Here is a 23,537-nt window from a genome sequence, read left to right on the forward strand (position 1 = left end):
AAGTATGAGAAAACATTGTCGTGGCCTGTAACTTTCCCACTCCTTAGTTACCACAAACACCTGGGAAAATGGTCATTTATCTCCAGACTCTTTTTGTCAGATCCATAAGTGCCACTTGTGCTGCCATTCTTCTGCTTTCAGTGCATATGGGAAAGACAATTCTGAGAACACTTCTGACTCCAGCAGAGGCCACGCAGCTCAACCAAAGCCACACTACAAAACTCAGTAGGTTAGTCTTTGTCCTTGGCTCTTGATTCAGAAACCCAATACAAGTATATTAAAAATTGGCCGTTTGTACGACTAGACTATTCTAAAGGAGATTTTTCAAAATCATGAAGCTGAAAAGCAGCATCTAATAAACTACATTTAATGAAATAGGCTGTAGTTCATGGAAGCTTATGCCACAATGTATTTGTCACAAGGCTCTATAATTTTACACAGTTCTCTCAACAATCGAAGAACTAAATTTATCCTTGCTACAAGCAAAAGAAAGACATTCTTTAAAAATGAAGAAACCTTCTCACATTAGTCATAAATATGACCCCACATTAAAAAATAATTTATCAATATGTATAAAAATATGTCATTTCCACCCTCTGCCAAAGCCTAAGGAAACAAATGAGATTTTAAGGCATCTGCATTGCAAATAGAAGTAGTTAATTGTCATGCATTTTCCCCTGCCCCAAATCCTAGGATGCACATCCCTTTGAATGGACCAGGGATCTTTCACAAAGTATTATCAACATTTATAAAACTATAAGCAATTTCTTTCTTGGAGAAATAATGAAAGCTAAATAGTTTGAAGTTTATTAGGCAGAAGTAAACCACAACATATGGATTATATTTTTTGCATTAACATGGGGCTGGTTTACAAGTGTATCCTAACTTGCATTGGTGAATGTAGTGTTTGTGAGGTCTAAATCACCCTGCAAACACACATTCAACTGCCTGTAATCAGGGTACATACATGTGAACAAGCCCTATGTCTGTGCTCTCCACATGCAAAAATCCATACACTGTATTTAAGGTTGCCAGGTACAGATTCATGGAGGACTCCTTTTAGAGTTGATCAGAGGGGAAATACCAGCAAGGACACTTTACTGTCACTTCAGTGTTTATAATGAAGAAGGTCACATCTGGCAGAATTTTCTGTGCAACTATTTGCACGGTCTGCACCTGGCAGTCCTGCTGGACAACACTATGATTTTTACTAGAACCCTCCCTTATCCTTTATGAATATCTTGAAAAATATGTCACAATCTGGATTTGCAGAGCTGCTTGGAAAAGGGAGTGCTGGTCTCTTGATAGTTTAGTAATGCCTTATCCTTTAAAAACCAAAATAATCCCTGAGATCATTTAAAGTAATATATTATTGTGGACAGCTAGAAAGAGATTAGGTAGATGTTCATCTTCCCTTCTCTCTAACATACTCAGATCTGGAATTTCAAACACATGCACCCAGCATCTTAACAAGAAAAACATCTGATAACAACAGAGGCACTAGCACTTCAGGGCAGAAGTGTTTCATGATCTTTTAAATATATATATTGTTGAGGCCACAATTCGAAAAGGAAAAATGGTGTAATCAAGCTTTTCCTCGGACCATTTTCTCACCAAAAGTTGCCAACAAAGCTGCTTTTATCCTCACTTTTGGGAGCAGAGGGAAGAGATAACGGATTTCCCCCTAATTTATGGGAGAGAAAAAAAAAAGATTTGACATAAGGTCCAGGACTTTTATCTCCCTTCAGCCTGATTGGCTACACTTTATGAAGTTACACATAACATGTCATCTGTGTCCTAAGTGCTCATCTACACATTATGTAGAATGAGGCGATAGACTAAAGTGGTATAATTCTGGCCTAGGTTGCAGGCTGGCAACAGGAAAGGAGAGGGTAGTTTTCTGCATGCAGGGAACACTCAGTAGTACCACATCAGAAACATGGCCACTCTAAACCTAATGTTCTAGTTTACTAGCTGCAGGGAATTTTTAAATGCAGGTTGGTGGGCATTCTAAAAAGTCATTTTGGAATTCTGCCATCTCATTCTATGGAGTGTATACAATTAGCTTTGTAACTTGAGGGGAGATCAGGGAAAGCATCAATATGGAGAGGATGGAATTTTGAAAAGGAGAAGGCATCACTCAGGGTCAGGAAAGCAGGAAAAAAGGATAAGAAAAGGGGACACATGGAAGAGAAGATTGCTTTTGAGGCTGCAGGCATGAGCAGAGGCTTCCAATGCAGAACAGTTAAAGGAGTTAATATGGCACATGTTTCCCACCAGAAACTGCTAGCTTTGTTTGATGTACATTGTTGCCTCAAATCCTGCTCTTTCTTTTTCCTTAGAAACTGGCCAGCAGAAATAATGCCTGTGTAACTGCTTCTCTGCCTCAGTCATTCTCCAATGCCTGGACCTTTGAATCAGATGCTGATGGAGAGCCATTTTCTCCCACAGATGTTGGCTCATTATGTCCTGTTGCCAGAGATGTGGAATCTTCAGATGTTTCTACAATGCAGTCATCAGCAGGAGGTTCTTCAGCGGCTGTTGCTGCTGCTTCATTACTCACAGGTTCTGAAGGAAGCTTTGGGCATGATGGAGCATTGCGACTCAGACGCCGGGCTGGCTGTGGCGGAAGTGGTGGTGGTATGGATGGAGCTCGCGTTAAGCCTCCGGCTGCTTTTCGAGGGAGGGCTTTAGGAATGGGAGGAGGCTCTGAGGCAGGAGGTTGGCTCTGATGCTGCACAGGAGGTGGGGTTCGAGGCTGGGCTAGGGGTGGAGGCACAGTGGGTCGGGGTGGGGCAACTCGCTTTGCTGCAAATGAAACAAAATGCAGGTTTTGTAGAAATTCTCTTTGTGGATACTGCTTATTATCTCTACACAGCAATCCTGTTCTGTACCACTTTCTTCCTCTCCCAGTCTTTATTTCTAAGGTCAGCTTCAAAACATGCAACTTAAAGCACTTTGCAGCCATTCCATCATTATCAGTATGCATGTGTAAAAGTCACTAAGGTAGTTCTATGGGCACTTATACCAGGCTTCTGAATGGACTGATGGCTGTGCAGGACAGTTGATTTACAAGCACACTTTAACTTTCTTGTGCTTTACAATGCACAAATGATTTCAGGGCCAATTCACACATTACAAAATTCTCAGGTCCCCCACGTGTCCACCCAATTTTTGTTGTTCAGACGTATTCTGGAAGTTCCATGCTCACAGAACTTAATTTCTGGGGTGCATGAGCCTGATTTCAACTGGGAAAATTACATGCAGTGAAAGGAGAACTTAATGCTTCCCTCTTGCCCTGTATTCATGACCTGAAATGGCCCAGAGGAGCCACTATCTACCCTGTTAATCGCTGCATGTGAGATTTTGCAACAGGACACATAGCAGCTCTCCTGACTCATTTCTGGTTGGGAAAATGGTGTGCACTGTTTGTGTGTGTGTGGGGGGGGAGGGGTTAAGTCACTTCTATCTGCACACTCAGCCCTTTTTGAAATCAGGCCCACATGTCCCTGGGAATTTGAGCATGGAATTCCAAAGTATGTTTGAGTGACAAGACCTGGGTTGTACTTTGCAATATGTGAATTTTCTCTTTAAGTGGATATTTACAAGTGATGTTAAGAATTCCTTTTAGTTTGAAATCTTATGTCACTTCTGAGGCTGTTTTCAAAAAATGATGTGAGAGGTATTTCCAAACAGCTGGCTTATAGTATTTAATTTCCAAGGAGGAGACATGGCCAGGACCAGACTTACATTTGCGTGAGGCTGAGGCATTGTCAGCAGGAGCTGGCAAGGAGAATGCTGCTTCAGTAGAGGCCTGGGTCACCTTTGGTAGAACTGTTCCTGTGATCACCTCAGAGTTTTTCCTGTCAGTTAAAAAAAATAAAAAAACTTTAAAGATCTTTGTACTGCCATTGCCAGTAGCTCAACATTCATTCCTTCAGGAATGCTGTCAGAAGGTCATTACTGGGGAGGAAAGGTCTTCCTGATGAGACCTGAATTGTGAGGGTTCCACAGGGTTCAGTCCTTGCTCTGATGTTCTTTAACACATGCGCATACACACATGCACCCTCTTGCTGAGGTCTCCAGGATGCTGATGATGTCCAGCTCTTCATTCTGCTGGATAAGCAGCAGACTGCAGGGCTCTCAGCATTATCCCAGTAAACATAAGAGAAGCAGTGTTGGATCAGGCCAATGGCCATACAGTCCAACACTCTGTGTCACACAGTGGCCACATCCACCTACTCCAGGTCTGCCAGCTGGCTCATTTGTCTGGGACAGACCTTGCCACATTAATCCTGGTAGTCCAATGATTACAGGGGAGCTGGCTGAAGTCGAATCCATCCAAGATAAGGATCGTGTGCCTGGGAAAGACTGAAATGCTAGTTGGAGGGTTACTTCCGAGACTTGATGGTGCCCAGTTGGCAGCTGTAGGCTCTGTAAAGAGCCTCAGGGTATGGTTGGGTTCTATATTAACGTTGGATAAACAGGCATCCATGGTAGTGTGATCAGTGTTTTTCCACCTACTCCAGGTATGCCAGCTGGCTCATTTGTCTGGGACAGACCTTGCCACATTAATCCATGCAATGGTCACCTTCAGATTGAACTATGGCAGTTTGCTCTACATAGGGCTACGCTTGAAAACACTTCGGAAACTGCAGGTGGTCCAGAATTCAGCTGCAAGGTTGCTGACCGGAACATCATGGTCAGCTCATGTTACTCTAATTCTGTGGCAGCTGCACTGGCTACCAATTAGTCTTTGGATCCAATTCAAGGTGTTGGTGTTAACCTTTAAAACCCTTAACAGTCTGGGACTCTCATACCTGTGGCACCACCTCTCCTATCAGAACCTCCTCTGCCCTCACTCTCCCTTCAGTCATCATCTAGGGGCCTCTTGCAGGTGCCTGGCCCCAGGATGACTCAGTTAGCTCTCACCAGGGAAAGGGCCTTCTCAGTTGTGGTTAATCCACGTTTGGGATATTTTTATTAGTGGTATGGTGCTAGCCATGTATTTTAATGGTACCCCTTAGTCCCAGCCCTGAGAAGTGACTCAGTAGGATACTATGGTAGGTAGTATTGAAGGCTGCTGAAAAATCCAGCAGAAATTGCAGGATAATTTCTGGTTCTCAATAGATGTCAGGAACCAAAGCAACTAAAGCAATCTCTGTTCCAAATCCCATCCTGAAGCCAGAGTGAAATGTCTAGTTCTCAACAGATGTCATGAACCAAGGTGACCTCCTGTCTAGTTCTCAATAGATGTCATGAACCAAGGTGACCAAAACAATCTCTGTTCCAAGTCCCATCTTGAAGCCAGATTGAAATGGGTCCAGAAAATTTCCTGCAAGGCCATTTCAGGATTCTCAATTGCCACAGTGGGACCCAAATTTCCTGGAATTACAGCTGATCTCCAGACTACAGAAATCAGTTCCCCTTGGAGGAAATGGCAGCTTTGGATGATGAACACTTTGATATCACATCCCAGCTGAGCTCCCTTCCCCTCACACTCTGTCCTCCCAAGCACTGCCCTCAAATCTCCAGAAATTCACCAAGTTGGAACTGGCAACTTTGTTCTCCATTGCCATCACCAATTTAAATATACTTTCTTTTCAAATGATCTATAGGGGGGGGGGGTAGAATTTTACAAATGGATGGAGGGGGTAGAATTTTACAAATGTAGAAACTAGGTTCTCCCCATCCTTATCCTTTTACCCTCAAAGTCTATCTCCTGAATTCTTTTTATCGCCCCAGCCAGGCTCCGAGCAATGCTCCCTCTAAGCTGTGGAGTCTTATGAGCAAAAATTCTACTCTGTGAGCTACTGATATTAAAATTTGAAGCTACTGCATAAATTAGTTTGCTTACACTTTACAAAAGTTGATTCTATATTATGGGGAAACTCCCTGCTTCAGGTAAGACTATAACAAGGTAGCCAAAACATGTAATGTAACTATGCTTACTTTTCTTCAGGCAAGGAGAAAATTGGCTCAGCAGGAACAAGGTGGGGTGTAGGCTCTTCCACTGAAGGAACGTCACTGTCTTTGATTTCCAATAGAGGAGGAGTGAAGTCAGAGATATTGAAGTCAATATCTAGAAAACAGCCAATAAAATGAATGAGACAACCTGAAAGGCACTGAATCACTGCTTCAGTTCCTCAGTTTTATGCCTCACCACATGGTCTTCTAGCCTTTTTTCCCAAAGCACCACATATATAGCAAGTCTGAAGAAGTGGCATTTTCTAAATAAATTAATTAATTTGCATTTTATTGATTTCAAAAGCTTCAGAAATTTATATCCATTTTCATTCTGGAATGTCTTTCCCACAGAGTGGCCCCTGCTGTAGTAACAGTCTGGAATCTTTTATATATAATTCCCCTTTTGCCTTGGCAACTAATCTTGCTTCTCTCAGTAAAAAGCAACCAAGCTTGGTTCTCTCAGTAGAAGCTGGTAGAGGAGGCCCTTTCAAGTTCTATTTTGGCCTTTGAGGGCGAACTCATTGGTTGACTCTGCTCTTCTCTCCCACCCGAGCAGCTGTTGCTAGCCAGCCAAGCTGATTCTGTCAGTAAAAGGCAACCAGCCTTGGTTCTGGCAGTTGAGGCCTCTCCCTACTCTCCCATTGGCTAAGCTGCCTGTCACACTACTTTGCAGATGAGAGAAAGAAAGCCTTCCCTTTACTGGCTGAGAGACAGAAGGAGGGAAAGAGCCATAGAAAAAGTCTTCTCACAATTGGCTGAGGGAGGGAGAAGGAGGGAAGGCTTTCTCGATTGGCTGAGGACTCTTCCCTGTCCTCCTCTGGGAAGGAAACACCCAATGACAGGGGGGGTGGGGAAATGGCGTCCTGTCACAATAGATCAGATACAGAGAGAGACAGATAGGGAGGGAAGGCGAGAGACAGAGAAAGATTGAAGTCAATATTATCAGAGAGGGAGTGTTCTGAAAGGTTTCACTACAGGCCTCTGAGGAAGAACTCATTGGGGCTAGTCCTGACTAGGGCTGCCAGTTCCAGGTTGGTGGAAAATCCCTGAAGATTCTGTGGTGGAGTCTGAGGAGGGCATACAAATTAGAGCTTTAGAGCGGGGTCTCCAGACCCAGGTTCTTGCTGTGGAAGCTGACTGGGTGATTTCAGACCAGTCACACACTTCCAGCCTCACCTACCTTGCAGGGTTGTGGTGCAGATCAAAGACGGGAAAGGAGAGTGATGTAAGCTTCTTGTCCCCCCACCACTGTGGAGAAAGACTGTCCTTTTCCTACATAAAGGCTACAGGGAGGGGGGAAGCGAATGAAAGCTGAAGTCAGAGAGGCAGATAAAGGGAAGGAGATAGGGTTGCCAACTCCAGGTTAGAAAATTTCTGGAGATTTAAGGAGTGGAGCCTGGAGAGGATGGGGTTTGAGGAGGAGTAGGATCTCAGACAGATAGAATGCCACATACACCACCCTCCAAACCAGCCATTTCCTCCTAGAGAACCACTTTTGCCAATCTCCAGGTAAGCAGGGATAAAGGTATAAACCTCCACAAAAACCAGCCTTTGAATTTATACAAATTATTTACTAAGACTATTGTCAATAAAAAATCTCTCAAAAATTCATAAACAAATTCATACGAAATTAGACTTTAAGGAACATCACCAAATCACCCATAGTCACTGATCAACAAGTAAATGTCCGATTCTCATAGTAAGAGGGTGCAGGTGACCATTCCAACGGTGTAGTCTTTTGACAGAGACCAGAGCTCCAGATGGCTTTATCTTGTACAGCCTGGCACAGATTTAATTTGCTACACGGTTGTACTGAATCCCGCGTTTCGCCTTTGCTTCGAGGAAATTGACCATACTGTTGGAAAATGTTACAAGTGTCAGCAATTGGAGTATGAAGTAATTTTTGAAAGCTCATCGAAGCAATGGCGAAATGCGGGATTCAGAACAACCGCATAGCGAATTAAATCTGTGCCAGGCTGTACAAGATAAAGCCATGTGGAGCTCTCGTCTCCGTCGAAAGACTACACCATTGGAATGGTCACCTGCACCCTCTTACTATGAGAATCGGACATTTATTTGTTGATGACTATGGGTGATTTGGTGATGTTCCTTAAAGTCTAATTTCGTATGAATTTGTTCATGAATTTGAGAGATTTTTTATTGACAATAGTCTTAGTAAATAATTTGTATAAATTCAGAGGTTGGTTTTTGTGGAAGTTTATACCTTTATCCCTGCTCTACTATCTGCGTTGCTCTCTTTGGTTGCACAATCTCCAGGTGAGGGCTGGTGATCACTCAGAATTACAGCTGTTCTCCAGATGGCTGAGATCAGCTCCCCTTGAGGTGGGGGGGGGAGTGAATGCCTTCACTTGAGTGGGTGGGAAGACAGCAAGAGTGGAGGACACTCACTCAGAGCCTCTTTCTAGAGGTCATTGTATTTTTCTTCACAAAGGGCCTTATCCCTAGTCTTTCTATAAATCCTTTAGAAACTCAATACAAATATATTTTTTTAAATAGAGGACTTTGCAGAAAGTTTTGTAAATTGTTGGATTGGTTATTTTGTAAACTTTTACATTATAGTGCAATGTTTTATGATGGACAGAAACACACTGCTGGGATGGTGTGGAGGCAACCAAACTGAAACAGACTTCAGCATAATAGTTGCTATATTCATGTTTCAGGTTACTTAACTTTGCAAATAGATCACATATTTGAATGAAGCATCTTGTAAGCTGCTAATAGCAGCTTTGGTAAAGTGGCATGTAAACTTAATAAATTATCATTCCATGTATTACCCACACCTGTTAGTGCTACCTCATTTAAATTCTACTCCACAAACAAGGAAAGGCTGTCCTTCAAATAATATATTCTGGTTATGATGCACTTTTGTCTAACTAATTTGTATCCCTCCAGTTTTGTATGATCAGCATACAGATTATTTCATTATTTCTGATGTAGCTCTGATAAGGAGGAAGAGAAGTCTCTTGAACCCCTAGCCCTTGAAAGACACCATGGCTTTTCTGTCTATGACCACACAGAAGCTTTTCCCACTCTCAGTTGCAATGTGGTATTGGTACTGAGCTGGTCTCAGTCGCATCAAGTTAATAGATATTTGTTTACCTCCTGGGAAGAGTGTCTCAGCATTTTGTATTAGGGGTTCCACAACTCCCACAACTTGTATGGAGGATACGGAGGCCATATCTAGCTGCACAGGGCTCCTGGGATAGAAAAGAACAACATTAAATAGATAACCAACATCCCAAGGAACACATCCATTCATCCTGACACAGAACTGCATAAAATTATGAATTTCCCTAGCTTTTCCCACAAGATACCCTCAAGAACTGAAAATTCACACAGTGGAATTCAGCCTTTTTCACTGTTCTTCAAGATACTGAAGCCTTTTTAGTGTCTGGATTTGACAACCTCATTGAAAGTGAAAGAAGAGTAGGTTTTTATACCCCGCTTTTCTTTGCCTTAAGGAGTCTCAAAGTGGCTTACAATCTCCTTCCCTTTCACTTCCCACAACCTTGTGAGGTAGGTGGGCCTGAGAGAGTTCTGAGAGAACTGAGACTGGCCCAAGGTCACTCAGCAGGCTTCATGTGGAGGAGTGGGGAATCTAACCCAATTGTCCTGATTAGAGGTCTGGTGCTCTTAACCATTTCATCACTCTTGTGTAGTGGTGAGACCATAACACTAGAAATCTATGTCACATGCTTACATCTCATCGAGTCCCAGGTTTGGCAAGGATGAAAACCATTAACTAAGTTCTAATATAGCACGAAGAGGTCCTAATTAGTGGAAGAAAAATAGGAAGTCCACATCTCAAAGTTCTCTACAGTCCCACAAAACAGGGTCTCAGATGCCAAAATTTAGTTAGTAACACTTCTCAAGTAACCCATGCTTTCAGAGCAAGGAGTGGTTAAGCCAACAAAGAAATAAGGAGTTGACAAGAACATCCATTAATTTTATTTTGAGGATGGATGTGAAGGTGGATGTAGTTGGGTTGTACAACAGGTAGAGATAGGAAACTTTGTACATTCTGGGAATTTGTGGGGTCAGGAGTTTTTCTCCTCCTGTGTGTCTTTTCATTCTGAAGTTAAATTGAGAGACAGTTCACCTAATAAATATTTGAACATAGCATCTTGGTTTGTGATATTCATTCTGGGAGAAGACTGGGTTCCCCACAGCCTGTAAAGAAGGCAGAAACTCCATACCCTATCACAGTGACGAAGAAAACTGCACCTTCTAGATTAGTGGGTTTCATCCTTGCCAAACATGAGACTCAGTGAGTAGCAACCATGTGACAGGAAGAGGGAGCCAGAGTTTGCCACTGTCAAGACGAGCTAAAAACCAGTTTACATCTGCGACGCAAAAGCCGCGGCTCTTCCTGGTTGTGCGCAGCAGTTGGTGGGAAATCCGCGCAGACGCTGCGCGGTGAAGAGGGACGTCGCTCCGGAGTAAGGTCAGTGGGAAAACGGCCCAGGATTTATGGCTAATAAACCAAACGAGATGGGGACAGGAAACAGGCAGCAGGAGGTAAACCATTGCAAGGAGGAAGTCAAGGGGTCAGAGGAATGGAAAAATCCCCAGAGAGTCAGTTTGGTGTAGTGGTTAGGAATCATAGAGTTGGACGGGACCTCCAGGGTCATCTAGTCCAACCCCCTGCACAATGCAGGAAACTCACAAACACTTCCCTCTAAATTCACAGGATCTTCATTGCTGTCAGATGGCCATCTAGCCTCTGTTCAAAAACCTCCAAGGAAGGAGAGACCACCGCCTCCTGAGGAAGCCTGTTTCACTGAGGAATTGCTCTGTCAGGAAGTTCTTCCTAATGTTGAGTTGGAAACTCTTCTGATTTAATTTCAACCCATTGGTTCTGGTCCTACCTTCTGGGGTCACAGAAAACAATTCCACGTCATCCTCTATATGACAGCCCTTCAAATACTTGAAGATGGTGATCATATCACCTCTCATCTGCCTCTTCTTCAGGCTAAACATGCCCAGCTCCTTCAACCTTTCCTCATAGGACTTGGTCTCCAGATCCCTCACCATTTTTGTCGCCCTCCTCTGGGCCCGTTCCAGCTTGTCTATATCCTTCTTAAAATGTGGTGCCCAAAACTGAAAACAATACTTCAGGTGAGGTCTTACCAGAGCAGAGTAAAGCAATACCATCACATCACGTGATCTGGACACTATACTTCTGTTGATACAGCCCAAAATTGCATTTGCCTTTTTAGCCACCGCATCACACTGTTGACTCATGTCCAGCATATGATCCACTAAGACCCCTAGATCCTTTTTGCGTGGATTCTACTCCAGGAGAACTGGGTTTGATTTCCCATTCCTCCACATGCAGCTATTGGGTGACCTTGGGTCAGTCACAAGTTCTCTCAGCGCTGTTCTCTCAGAGCTCTCTCAGCCTCTACCTCTATTGTGGGGAGAGGATGGGAAGGGGATTGTAAACTATTCTGAGACTGAGTGAAGGAAAGGGTATAAATCCAATCTCCTCCTCCTCCTCTTCCCACTGAGTGACTTTGTATCACTATCCTGCTGCTCTTCTTAGCCTGCATGCAGAGGTAGGAGACATGACACCTTTGTTCTCGAAGCAGCAGGTCCTTCCAAAAGGGAGCAAGAGAATGATAGCCTAACAGGGGCTCATTACCCTTAGATATTACCCTTACCCCTTAGGGCTCAATACCTTAGATATTGCCCTTAGATGTGGTACCTAGGGTTGCCAACACCGGGTTGGAAAATTCCTAGGGATTCTGAGGATGGAGCCTGGGAAGGAGCTGGACCTCAACAAGGTGTGGTGTCATACAGTTCACCCTCCAAAACAGATTTCTGTAAACTGTAATTCTGGGATATCTCCAGGCCCTGCTTGGAGGTTGACAACCCCACAGCTATACCAAAAGGCCAGAAATGTCCTAGGTTAAATATTGTTTCCTTACAACATGCTACAATGTTGGTAAGCGTACCACACCTTTTTCAGTTAGATTCTAGCATCTCGTGTACACATTTCTGAAGAGCTAAGTTACTTACATCAGTGGATGAAGATATACAAACTTATATATTACTGAAGATGACAGACTCAAAGGGGTGTGCTTACTTGAAATAGGTGATATTTTGTTTTGTTTTATGAACACCTGTTTCCAGATTATAGAGTTGCTGACTCCAGTTTGGGAAATTCTTGGTGATCTGGCAGTGGAACTTGGAGAAGGTAGAGTTTGAGGAAGGGGTGGAGCTTAGCAGGAATGAGATGCCATACAGTCCACACTTGGAAGCTGCCATTTTCTCCGGGGGAACTGAACCCCTTAGAGTCTGGAGATCAGCAGCCTTATGAATCCAGAACTTTGTGAGTTCTGCCTCCTTCTGCTCACATAGTTTTCCTAGCTTGTTGATCTTCTTTAATATACCTGTTTCATCTTGGTTTTTTCCCCTTGTTGATGCTTTGTCTAAAACTTTGCAAATCATTTTTATATATATATTTACAAAATGTTTTGACAACACCTAGGGAATGGTTTCCTGGGAGTGCCATAACTTACCCTTCACTCTGTTGGGGCCATAACAAGTTGGGCCCTAGGACAATGGCAATGTTGCTTGGGGTCATTTTATTCACTTCCTGATGCTCAGCCAACTTGGCTAAAAACCGGATCAGATACCTGTTGGAAGAAGGGCAAGGAAACATTGTCTAGATTGTCTAGTGAGCCATTTGTGTTTTTATTTGCTGCATGATAAGATAACATCCAAAAGACAAAGCTTTTCCCCCCAGCACAGAAGGCCTGTTTTGGACCTACTGGTTTTATTTTTGCTTAAAGGTTTGAGGTTTTTCAGTCCCAAATGTTGACACATGGGCCTTACCTCAAATTGTTGTAGTTGTCTTTGGGGAGACAGTTGCAGATGTCCTTGAGCAACTCCAGTCGACTTTCTGGCTCTTTGACCCTGATAGAGAAGAGTGTGGAAAGCCTGTGATTCCCTTCCAGGAATGAGAAGAAAGCATCATCCTGGCCTGGGGTTCTAGAACCTCATCTCCTGATAGACCCATGTGCCTCCTTAGACCTGGGGTGGCATTCCCACGTGACAGGAAGGGGGTGGGGTGCAGGAAATGGCACCAGCAAGGTGACTTCACTGATGTCACATCAGTGGCATGATATCAAGGCAATACTGTAGGATTTGGGAGCCTTTAAAAAAAATTCCCTTCTGCCAGTCTTCAGCAGGCTGGTGGACAACGAAAAGTCAAGTGGGAGGTCTCTCTACCTGTGAATGTCATCTCCACATGCCTTCTTCCTGCTCACTGCTGCTTGCACAGCAGGGGCAGCTTTCCCCACCTCTGTGTGAATGAGCCCTGTCCTTGGCTCTATTGTTGATGTTTTGTAATGCCAGTAAGACCTCTCAGTTCCAGAAATCTTTAGTTAATTCTGAAAACTGACCCACACCTATTGCTGTGGAGATTTTTGTATGCACTGGCATCCAATAGAATATATGGTAGTGTTTTGTCTTTGTTGAAAACTGGGCTGAGCTTTTAATTGTGTGACTTAGAAGTTTAACATATGACTGTGTTTTTAGTCACTCTGAGGCTTTTGAAAGGATGGGATAAACATATCGTAAGACAAAGCAAAAGCAGAAGGGATCCAACCCATACCATCACTTAAATTAGTGGCTGTATTTATTGCCTAATTCATTTAGGTCAATGTCTGGCTGATAATCATATTAATTAATAGCATTTATATCCTCCATTTCTTCCATCACAGACCTCAGGATGACATACATAGGGTTCCCAGGTAATCTCAGATCCAAGTTCTTGCTGTGATTAGTCCCAGATGTACTTTTTTTCAGCAGAAGTGATATTTTATGTGCCTTCAGACCACATTCAAGAATCAATTTAGGCTGTATTCTAACCTGTGAGATGTTCTATGGAATCTGTCCATCATCACACATGATGGAGGAAATCCTTCATGGTGGCTGACAAGTTATTTGGAAGTAGGTTTCATGGTTTAAAGATTCTTACCACAGGCAAGGGTGCATAGAATTGCATATTTTTCCTTTAAAAAAAATTGGTTGGAGAGTATCACTTCCTCATACCTTGTTTGTGATGAGAACATATGCCCCTCCTTAAACCTATGCAAATTGAATTTCCAGCAGTGCAGACAGTACAGGTCATTCGATAGTTCAGTAACCCTAAGCACTGAAATGAAATCATTGGAATGCATGGTCATAGAGCACATGCTTTGCATTCAAGAGGTCCTGTGCTCATTCCCCAGCACCTCAAGTTAAAGAATCTCAGACAGCTGCTGGGAAAGACCTCTAAAACATGTCTTACATGGCAGCTTTGAGCCAATCATCATAGAGTTCAAAGGTCATCAAGGGCTGGGGCAGCTCTCGCAGGTAACATTTCAGGGCACCTGCAGTGAAAGCAAAAAGATGCAACTAAGGAATGTTGTAATGTGTCTAGCCATCAGAGAGAGAGAGAGAGGGAAGGAGGGAGAGAGAGACTGCTTTGTACTGAGACCTCCAGATGTTTAAGAGCCTACCTGCCACTGCATGGGGGTCTGCATAGAATTCGTCCAGAGCACTTGAGCCAATGGCAAGATAGTATTTCAGCTTCTTCAGCACAGAAGCCCCAGCTGCCAACCGGAAGAGCCCCTAGATAGCGGCAATGAAAGAAACACAAGACAAGCCACGTTGGATCACACTAATAGTCTGTCTAATACAGCATCCTGTTTCCCACAGTGGCTGAGCAGATTCCCCTGGAAGCCCTACAAGAAGGGGCCACTGTCTCCCAGCAACTGATATTCAAAGATACATTGCCTCTGAACATGGAGCTTCCATTTAGCCATCATGGCTTGTAGCCATTGATGGACCTATCCGTCATGCCTAATCCCTTTATGAAGCCATCTGAACGATCACTATATCTTGTGGCAGTGAATTCCAATAAATTACTCAGGGCCTGTATGAAGACATATCTTCTATTGCCCGTCATCTTAACTGAGGGCTCTCAAGAACTAGTATTATGGATGTTGGAGAAAATGGTGAGGCTTGGGAATTGCGTTAAAGGAAAGACTAGACAGCGGTGGCAGCTACCTCTTCCTGCATCCCTGAAGTCAACAACATTGTGACACAAGCTTCAATGGGGAGTGCAATCTCCCGCCCAGAGTTCTTCAGATGAGTTTCTAGAGGCATCCCATATACTCCTAGCACAGCTGTATCTGTCAAGAAGGGGGAGTCTGAAAAACAGGAGAAAATTTTGGAGGAGACAAAGTGTAAAACTTACTGGACAGATGAACTAGAGTGATTTTTATTTCTATAATACAATGGTTGGAAGAATTCCACAATGCATGACCATTCAACCAGGTTTTGGGGACTAAGTTGGAAGAATATTTGGTGTTCTAGCAGAACAGATAGCCAAAAGCTGCTGACACTGCCACTATGCCTTCTCAGAGACTGCTTCGGCAGGGAAGCACAACAATATAGGAATAAAGGTGGAAAATTACTCCCAGTGCAATTCTAATACTTTCCTGGGAGTAAGCCACTCTGAAAAGACCTGAGTGGGATTCTGAGCATATCTTTTTAGGATTACTCTCAAAAGGACAAGCAGAAAGTGCACCCAAAGGAAAGCAGCTGATGGCATTTTAAAAATAGGCAACAGACAGCTTGTTGGTAGGAGCAAGTGGCGTGGAAATTCATTCTCTTCCTCCACACTCATTGTAAGGGTGTGGTGCTCTGGGGCTGACTCAAGAACCCTTTTGTCTCTATGTAACCTGCAAGTCAGGCCTCCTACCTTATACCACATAAGTTTGTTTCTTTTTATTAAAATATAGCAAATTATGATTACAAAAACATCAACACCCATCTTATAAACATCCAGAAAACATCTGTCTTAATCATATCAATATCTAATTTTCTTTTACAGAAACTGACAAACCTTGTGCCAATTGTCCTTTACAATCAAAAATGTCCACAGCCCACTTTTCTTCATTCACGACAGTGAAACTTGTCATTTTGGACATCACTGCATAGCCTCTCAATTTCATTTTGCTATTCCTGAGCTGTTGGTATTTTTACTTCTTCCCAGTATGTAGCCTACAATATCCTAGTTCTAATCATCTTGTTGGCTACCACTTCTTTATGCTGTGGGGGCAATGTTCCATGTGTAAGTAAATAAGAGCAATACAGGAGTCACTGGATCTTGCATATATTACAACCCTGACCTTTCACCACACTTTCCTATGCTGTGCCATGTAATAATAAGGGCTCTGCATCTTCACAGCAGGATAGTATGAATAAATACATTGATTATCTACATGATGTATTTATATTCCAGCTTCCGCATTCCAATAAAAAGACCATCATAGGGAGGGAGGAAGCAGTCATTTATCCCCTCATACATGTTGGTTTCAGTTCAGCTATGAATCAGCTCCTCGAGGAACATTTGCATGTCATTCTAAATGCTGGATTTTGAGTCGTGAGCCACTTTGGACGGTGTTTTTGGAATTTTTTTTGGCAGTAAAAGCAGGACAAGAATACAATTGATGTTATATTCTTGTTCAACAAAGTCAGGACAGCATACTTGGAGTGATCATATTTTATTTGTACAACAACCCTGTGAAGTAGGGTAGATGGAGGGATTGTGACTCTTCCATGATCACCCAATTAACGTTTTGGGACCGTCAACTTGCCCCAAACTCTCTTGGTCCAGCCCATTATCTATTGCTCTTCAGTGGTTCACACAAGATAAAGAGTCTTTTTCAGGGCCATGATCATATATTCTCTATGACCTCTCTGGATCCTAGGGGAAGTGGAGATTCATTTTCTTGAGTCTCAGCATGAAAGTAAAGCAAATAAATAAAGTAAATATATACTACACTTGCTGCATACTGTTGCTGGCAAGACTGTAGCCAGTGCTTCAATTTCCCCTTCAGTGTTCACGCAACCTTTCACTGGTAGTATCCTGCTCTAAACAGCAGCTCCAAACATATGTTATATATACAAGCCTGAAGTCTGTATTGACCTCTGGCAAGACTGTAACCGTGCCGCTGGCTTGTGGTCCTACTTTTTTGGTTTCCTGTCCCGTGAGGGTGGTTTAGTTGGATCCAGTCCCAGGTGATCCTGACAGACACTAGGAAGCCATAAAGCCACACTTTCCATCATCTACTGTAATACACACTCAGCAACTGTCAGACATCCTCAAGGGTTGACATGGATGAAGGCCCCAAGAAAGCAACGAAAACTTGGCCACAGCTAACATCCTAAATGTGTACTCTGTTCTGTTCATACCTGCAAATCCCTAGCTGACACAATAGGAACCCTCTCACATTTTGGCCCGTCTTTGACATGACATACCCAGAAGATAATTTCACTTGTACCTGGCTGACTATGAGTCTCTTTCAGTTCTGCCAAGGTAGTGTCCAGAGATCCCAAGGACTTCCTATGATACTCCGCTTGAATTTCCAGCAACTGTCATATACAGAACATACAAACACAACTTGTATTCTGATCTGTGGTTATTTTTCTGCAAGCCCTGTCAAGCCCCAAAGAGTGAAGCAGCCAGAAGTGCTTAGATAGTTGGTCACTATGATGGATCTTTTGCAAACAGAAGCAGCTGCTGTGTGAAAGACTACAGCTTTAAGGCAAGGGGCTGAGAAGAACAGATTGTGGCATACAGAAGGGTGAAGTGGAGGACAGAACAGAGGCAGGGAAAGTGACTTACTTTGATAAAGTATTTAGCGTAGCTGTCCTCCTTGGTGGAAAAGTGGTATAAATCTGCCATGTACTCATCCTGTGAGACAAGATGTGAGCTTCATTTTTTGTTCCCTTCATCAAATGCTGAGCACAGAAACACCCCCTTCCTTTTTGTTATTCACTACATTCCAGCCCCCTTGCAACATCCCTGTTACAGTGGATTTAGATAGCAGTGGATTTCCAGATAACAAGAGCAACAGATATCACTATATGTTTGGGACATATATATGCTCCAAAAGAACAGAGGGTGTGTATGATAACAGTGTCAGACTGTCTCCAGGAGACCTAGGTTCACATCTCCACTCTGCCATGGAAACTCACTGGAGGTGACACAGTCCTTAGCTCTGCTATTTTGAAGGTAAAGCTTAACTCCACCCACTTCTTGTATTGGCTGTGGGCAGAGCATCCATCCCAATGAGACAGATTAAAAGTTTTTTTAAAAAAATAATCCAGCCCAATTGAACATATGGGAGCAACAGAAGTTGTCCCTACATTGGACATGATGTCATGTGGGTACTCCCGAATACAGTGGGGGCTTTCCAATGTCCATATGGGGTACAATTCCTGTCCGAAAGCAGGTGTTGTGCCAGTAATTCTTACAACTGCCCTGGCAAGGCAGGTCTATATTATTATCCACATACTGCTTTCTGGTGGACGGAAGCTGTGAGAAAGTGGCTTGCCTAAGGCCACCTAGCCAGTTTGCAGCTGAATGACATTACACTATCTTAACTTTGATGCTGTGTTAAGTCCAAAAACCTTTTTTTGTTTCCCATTTTTAATTTTTTATGTATTTTACCTTCCCAGAATTGGGAAAGGACTTTTTCAGTTTTTAAAATCCCTAACAGCAGTATCTCAATTTGCACCCACCTTACTCTGTTCAACTCTCCTTTTCATCTCCTCTTCTTCCTCCTTCAGATTCTCAAGTTTGATCGCAGCGGAGGATGCTGCTGGGCCAGTGCCGGCACTGATGCTGTTACTGGAGTTTTTGGCTGCTTGGTTCAAACTTCAGGTTTCCAAATAAAAGGTGGACAGGAGAGGTGAACAGGACCAGGAGGTTGATGGTATTCAAAAATTAGGAAGCATCACGTTTAGAGAAGACACAAAGATTGAATACTTGATAGCAATTGCCAGACTTTCCTAACAACTTTTCAGTTGAAACACTGTGTATGTGCGTAAGCCATTATGACTGGCACACCATAACTCATGCTGCTCCCACATGCAAGCAAGCCACATGGCTTGTATGGCTCCTTCCAACTCTGTGATTCTGTGTCAAATGAGAAACCCAAGCACAAACTATTCTGTTTAGGGATGCCATGGATTTTGTGGCAAATGTGCTCAATAGTTGAAAACCTGAACACTGGCTGAAGGTGTTTGCACTGGGTTTTGCAAAACTGGGCACGTGTGTGAAAATGCTGCTAATCCAAATAGGACTTATTTGGAAGGATGTTCAAACCAGAGGACATTTGACCAGGCTGGGTGACTTGCAGTGCCATCCTAAGCAGAGTTCTGCCATTTGACTTCAGTGGATGTAGAAGAGTGTAAAATTCTGCTTAGGATGGCACTGTGTGTTATGCAAAATCAGTAACCTCCATTCAGTACAAGGGAACATAGTTTAGTCAATGGCTTTCTTCTCAGTTAGTGAGGAACTGTGGCAGTTTACGCCTGCTGACAAACACACTTTCTGCTGATTGAAAAGATACATGAAAACACTCCTGATCAGAGGCTCTGTGCATGCAGGCAGCAGGAAGTGAAAATAAGTAGTAATATAGGACATTGTGTGTGGTGGAACAGACTCAGATAGAAACTGTTACTAGACATACATAAGGGAAGCAGCCATTACAGGCACAGTTATATGGATCTCAGTTCTGTTTCCACATTGATTAAGTACTTGAAAGAGTGATTCTCCCCTTCCCTTTGGCTGAGCAATTATGGAGCCTCCCCTTGCTTGCCCTCTCTAGGTTTGCCTCTTTGACAGCCAGAATGACTAAAACACAGTCACATGCTTCCTCAGCTAGCAAAACCATCTGTTTCTCAGCCCACGATCACCTGTACATATTGTTACTCAGCATTTCACTGCCTCAAAGAGCAGATACTGTTTACAGTGGAGCTGATGCACCAATCACAAATGTACCTCAGATGCTGAGGTACATTTGTGATTGTACCTCAGATGCTGAGGGGCTGCAGTTCAAGGACTCTGTTCAATTTCTACTGTCAGGCAGAGAATTCCCCCAACCATCCCCTTTTATAAGACTCATGGAAGCCCAGCCCCACTCCATTCTTCTCACAGCCCTCACTCAGTACCGGCTCTTGATGGCGTTCCAGTCCAGAATATGTTTCTGAAGGTTCTTTTTGTGTTTCAGGATGATGGGCAGCTCCTCCTGGGAGAAATTGGGATGGGGGAAGTTAGTCATTGCAGCTTCTGCCCATTTGTTAGGAAAAGTCTGTGTTACTGTTGCATGCAGTAGTCACATAACAGAGTCAGAAAATCAGAGGAGGAAGAGGAGGAGAGGGAGCCAGAAGAGCAAGCGGAGAACGGGGAAAACAGAAGTGTGTGGGGGGGAGAGAAATGAAGACTACCTCACTCAATTTATTCAGAGGCTGAAGGACTTCTCGCTCAAGAGTCATTTCAAATTCTGCTAAGATCTTGGCCAGCATGCCTTCAATGAAGCAGCTCATTTCTAAAGCTTTCCTGTAGGCAGAGGAGAAAGAAAAGGTGAATTAATGTACTATGCAGCCAGAACCTATTTCTCTCCGGATCACACAAGCAAAGATGCACTTTTATTGCCCTTGCTTCATTGCAAAGTTTTTTTTCAAGGTCAGCATTGCAGGTAGCCACCTTCTTGAAAATGCAATATGCATTTTTTTTAGAGTTCTATTATCCTGCGGAAGGTGATGCTCAGTTTGGAATGCAAGAGGGATTTTCCAAACCAAAAAGAGGGCAGAGATGGCAACCCTTACATAAGGCTCTAAATGAGCACCCTAGAGTGCATATGACATGAAATATCATAGTCTTACCCAAGGCTGGAATCAGTGTCTAATTCTTTGAAGCTCTCGGCCATGGTAACAGACAGTGACATCAAAGACAACTTTTTCTGCACAAAATTGGGAAATGAGAAGAGACAATGAACAAGCAAAATGAACCCCCAACTTTCCCCTGCAACAAAATTAAGCAGAGTGCTCTGAACCAGCACCTGCTGATACCTTTGATCAAAAAAGGTAGCAACAACTGATAAAAACTGGCAACAGAAGACAGTTTGGCAACAGAAGACAGTCCTCCTTGCCACCAGTGTGGCACTGATTCAGCAATAGTAGTGTGAAGCTGCACAAACATAATTTCCAGATTCAATAGTGGCAGCGGATATTCCTAGTCCTACTCAGTGCAATAATGGTGGCTGGAGGGGTCTGTGTAGGCTTCCCAACCCCCCCCCCCGCTCTCCAAAAATCTGGAAGCAGGGGGGCGGGATTAGAACATGCATGTAGGCATCATGTAGTTGTAGAGCTCCCGATCCATTTGTAAAATGTCTGCCCCTTTAAGGCTGTGCAGGAAACAGGAAGGGCTTCATTGGAAAGGGTCAGTAATAGTTTCCATGGAGAACGGCCCCTCCCTTTCTTTTGCTTTTGTTTTCACAGCAAGTAGAGTTCTGCAGGAAGAATATCTAGTAAGTATTTGTGTGTGTGAGAGAGGGAGGGGGCAGGGGATTCCCTGTTTTGGAGGCCCTCCCCCCCTTTAGAAAGTGTGAGGGGGGAGGGAAATGTCTACTGGGCACTCTAATATTCCCTATGGAGAACGATTCCCATAGGGAATAATAGGGAATTGATCCATGGGTATTGGGGGCTCTGGGGGGGGCTATTTTTTGAGGTAGAGGCACCAAATTTTTAGTATAGCATCTAGTGCCTCTCCCCAAAATACCCCCCAAGTTTCAAAACGATTGGACCAGAGGGTCCAATTCTATGAGCCCCAAAAGATGGTGCCCCTATCCTTAATTATTTCCTATGGAAGAAAGGCATTTAAAAAGTTGTGCTGTCCCTTTAAATGTGATGGCCAGAACTCCCTTGGAGTTCAATTATGCTTGTCACACCCTTGTTTCTGGCTCCACCCCCAATGTCTCCTGGCTCCACTCCCAAAGTCTCCTGGCTCCGCCCCCAAAGTCCCCAGATTTTTCTTTAATTGGACTTGGTAACCCTAGGTCTGTGTGAGTCACTTCTCAGATAAACTTTATGATACCGAGGAAGAAGGGGGAGCACACCCCCTATTGGAGGCTGGGTTATATGGCATCATACCTCACTGAGGTTTCTCCCCTCCCCAACTCTTTCCATGATGTGTCCCCCAAACCTCTCAGAGTTGACAATCCTAGTGTAAATTCAGCCCACAGATGGCAAAGAAAAAAATGTTCTGAAAATGAAGGAGGAAGAGGGGAGCAATGTTTGCAGAGAGGGACAGCATGAGACTCTTGTACAGACAAACTATGGGAAGGTATGTTCCTCTTTAACAGAGTACATGTGAGAAAATCCCGAATCAAGTGCTAAACAAGAACAGTATGTAACAAAAGAACACCTTCACCAGCAGATTGCACATAATCCACCGGCTGGGATATAACCATAGAGATCACCAGTCCCTGGATCTACACCCCTTTGCCCAATTAGAAAACTCTTGCAATGCTTTGAATGGGGTCTGCAAGAGATTTTAAAACTAAAGGTCCAGGACTAAAGACATCTGGCCCCGCACTGCCTTTTCGTTATCTTGGAAGTTCCTCCACCTACCATCAAATTAAAAATAAAAAAAGGGGAGTCAGCAGGGTACAGCTTGGACTACAAGAGAGTGTATGTGGGGGGGGGGGAAGGAAAGTGCTTACCACACGTTTTTCCACATCAGCCCCATACGGGCCCTGGAGGCAAGCCACAAGCCTCTTGTGTACATTATGTGCTGCACGCTTTGCAGGTTCCACTCTTTGTTCAATCTTGAAAATAGGAGGCAAGAGAAAATAGTTAATGGAAAGTAACTGTAGAATCTAGTCTCTATGCATTGATCCCTGTTCACATCCAAGAGCTGTTCCTTTGCCAAGAGTCCTCGTAGTATGCTGCAGACAGGGATATAGTTTGACCTGCTCATATTTCAAGAAAGTCTCCCCTGAACAGGGAATAGAATTCGGATTTTTGAAAGTCTCATTCATTGAACAACCTTCCTAACCCTCAGGGATATGTGACCACAGCCAGGGCCGACTCACCCACTAGGCAAACTAGGCGCTTGCGTAGGGCGCTGGGAGGGTGGGGGCATCGAATTGGGCTCCCCCCTCCTGGTGCCCCAGGCAAGCGCCTAGTTTGCCTGACTCTCCCGCCTGCTGGCTGCCACTGCCCGCCAGCCACCGCCACTGCCTGCCTCCTCCTTTCCCTTCCTGTCCCTTCGCCTTCCCTGCCACGCAGAGCATGCCCTGCCTCGGCCCTGCTGTCTGCGATGCGGCGTGCATCTTATCTTTTGAAGAACATGATAGAGGAGGCTTGGCTCCCCCTCCCTCACGGTTCTGGAAAAGAGGAGGGAGAAGCCTCCAGCGCATTCTTCAAAAGATAAGATACACGTCATGCCGGTATGGCCCAGGTGTGGTGCGCTCTGATCACACAGGGGAAGGGGGAAGCGACAGGAAGAGAAGGGAGGGGCGGGTGCCGTGCCAAGGCGTGGCATACTCAGGGGGTGCAACAGTGCGCAGTGGCAGGGGTGCCCTTGGACCAGCACTCACCACAGGTTTGAAACACACAGATGTAGACCACAGTCTGATTCCTATCATGATTACAAGTGCATGATCATGATCATATTCACAGGGTTTTCTTTGTTCATA

The 23,537-nt window shown here is 43.9% G+C and overlaps 1 protein-coding gene across 2 annotated transcripts in view; it reads right to left on the reverse strand.

The window, feature by feature from the left end:
• Nucleotides 1-351: 351 nt before the first annotated feature.
• SH3BP1 (SH3 domain binding protein 1) overlaps nucleotides 352-23,537 on the reverse strand; it is a 40,900-nt gene continuing 17,714 nt past the window's right edge. For both annotated transcript variants that reach the window (XM_060245492.1, XM_060245493.1), the window contains 16 exons: nucleotides 22,560-22,664; nucleotides 20,722-20,798; nucleotides 20,284-20,395; nucleotides 20,008-20,084; nucleotides 18,574-18,709; nucleotides 17,675-17,743; nucleotides 17,331-17,421; nucleotides 15,049-15,191; nucleotides 14,499-14,610; nucleotides 14,288-14,369; nucleotides 12,829-12,909; nucleotides 12,513-12,629; nucleotides 9,088-9,185; nucleotides 5,953-6,082; nucleotides 3,751-3,863; nucleotides 352-2,808 (listed from right to left, as the gene is read on the reverse strand). In XM_060245492.1, coding sequence (XP_060101475.1) covers nucleotides 2,387-2,808; nucleotides 3,751-3,863; nucleotides 5,953-6,082; nucleotides 9,088-9,185; nucleotides 12,513-12,629; nucleotides 12,829-12,909; nucleotides 14,288-14,369; nucleotides 14,499-14,610; nucleotides 15,049-15,191; nucleotides 17,331-17,421; nucleotides 17,675-17,743; nucleotides 18,574-18,709; nucleotides 20,008-20,084; nucleotides 20,284-20,395; nucleotides 20,722-20,798; nucleotides 22,560-22,664 — 1,965 coding nt within the window. In that variant the 3' untranslated portion in view covers nucleotides 352-2,386. The remainder of the gene's footprint in view (nucleotides 2,809-3,750; nucleotides 3,864-5,952; nucleotides 6,083-9,087; nucleotides 9,186-12,512; nucleotides 12,630-12,828; nucleotides 12,910-14,287; nucleotides 14,370-14,498; nucleotides 14,611-15,048; nucleotides 15,192-17,330; nucleotides 17,422-17,674; nucleotides 17,744-18,573; nucleotides 18,710-20,007; nucleotides 20,085-20,283; nucleotides 20,396-20,721; nucleotides 20,799-22,559; nucleotides 22,665-23,537) is intronic.

Source organism: Heteronotia binoei, chromosome 8, assembly GCF_032191835.1.
Source record: "Heteronotia binoei isolate CCM8104 ecotype False Entrance Well chromosome 8, APGP_CSIRO_Hbin_v1, whole genome shotgun sequence".
Taxonomy (NCBI): Eukaryota; Metazoa; Chordata; class Lepidosauria; order Squamata; family Gekkonidae; genus Heteronotia; species Heteronotia binoei.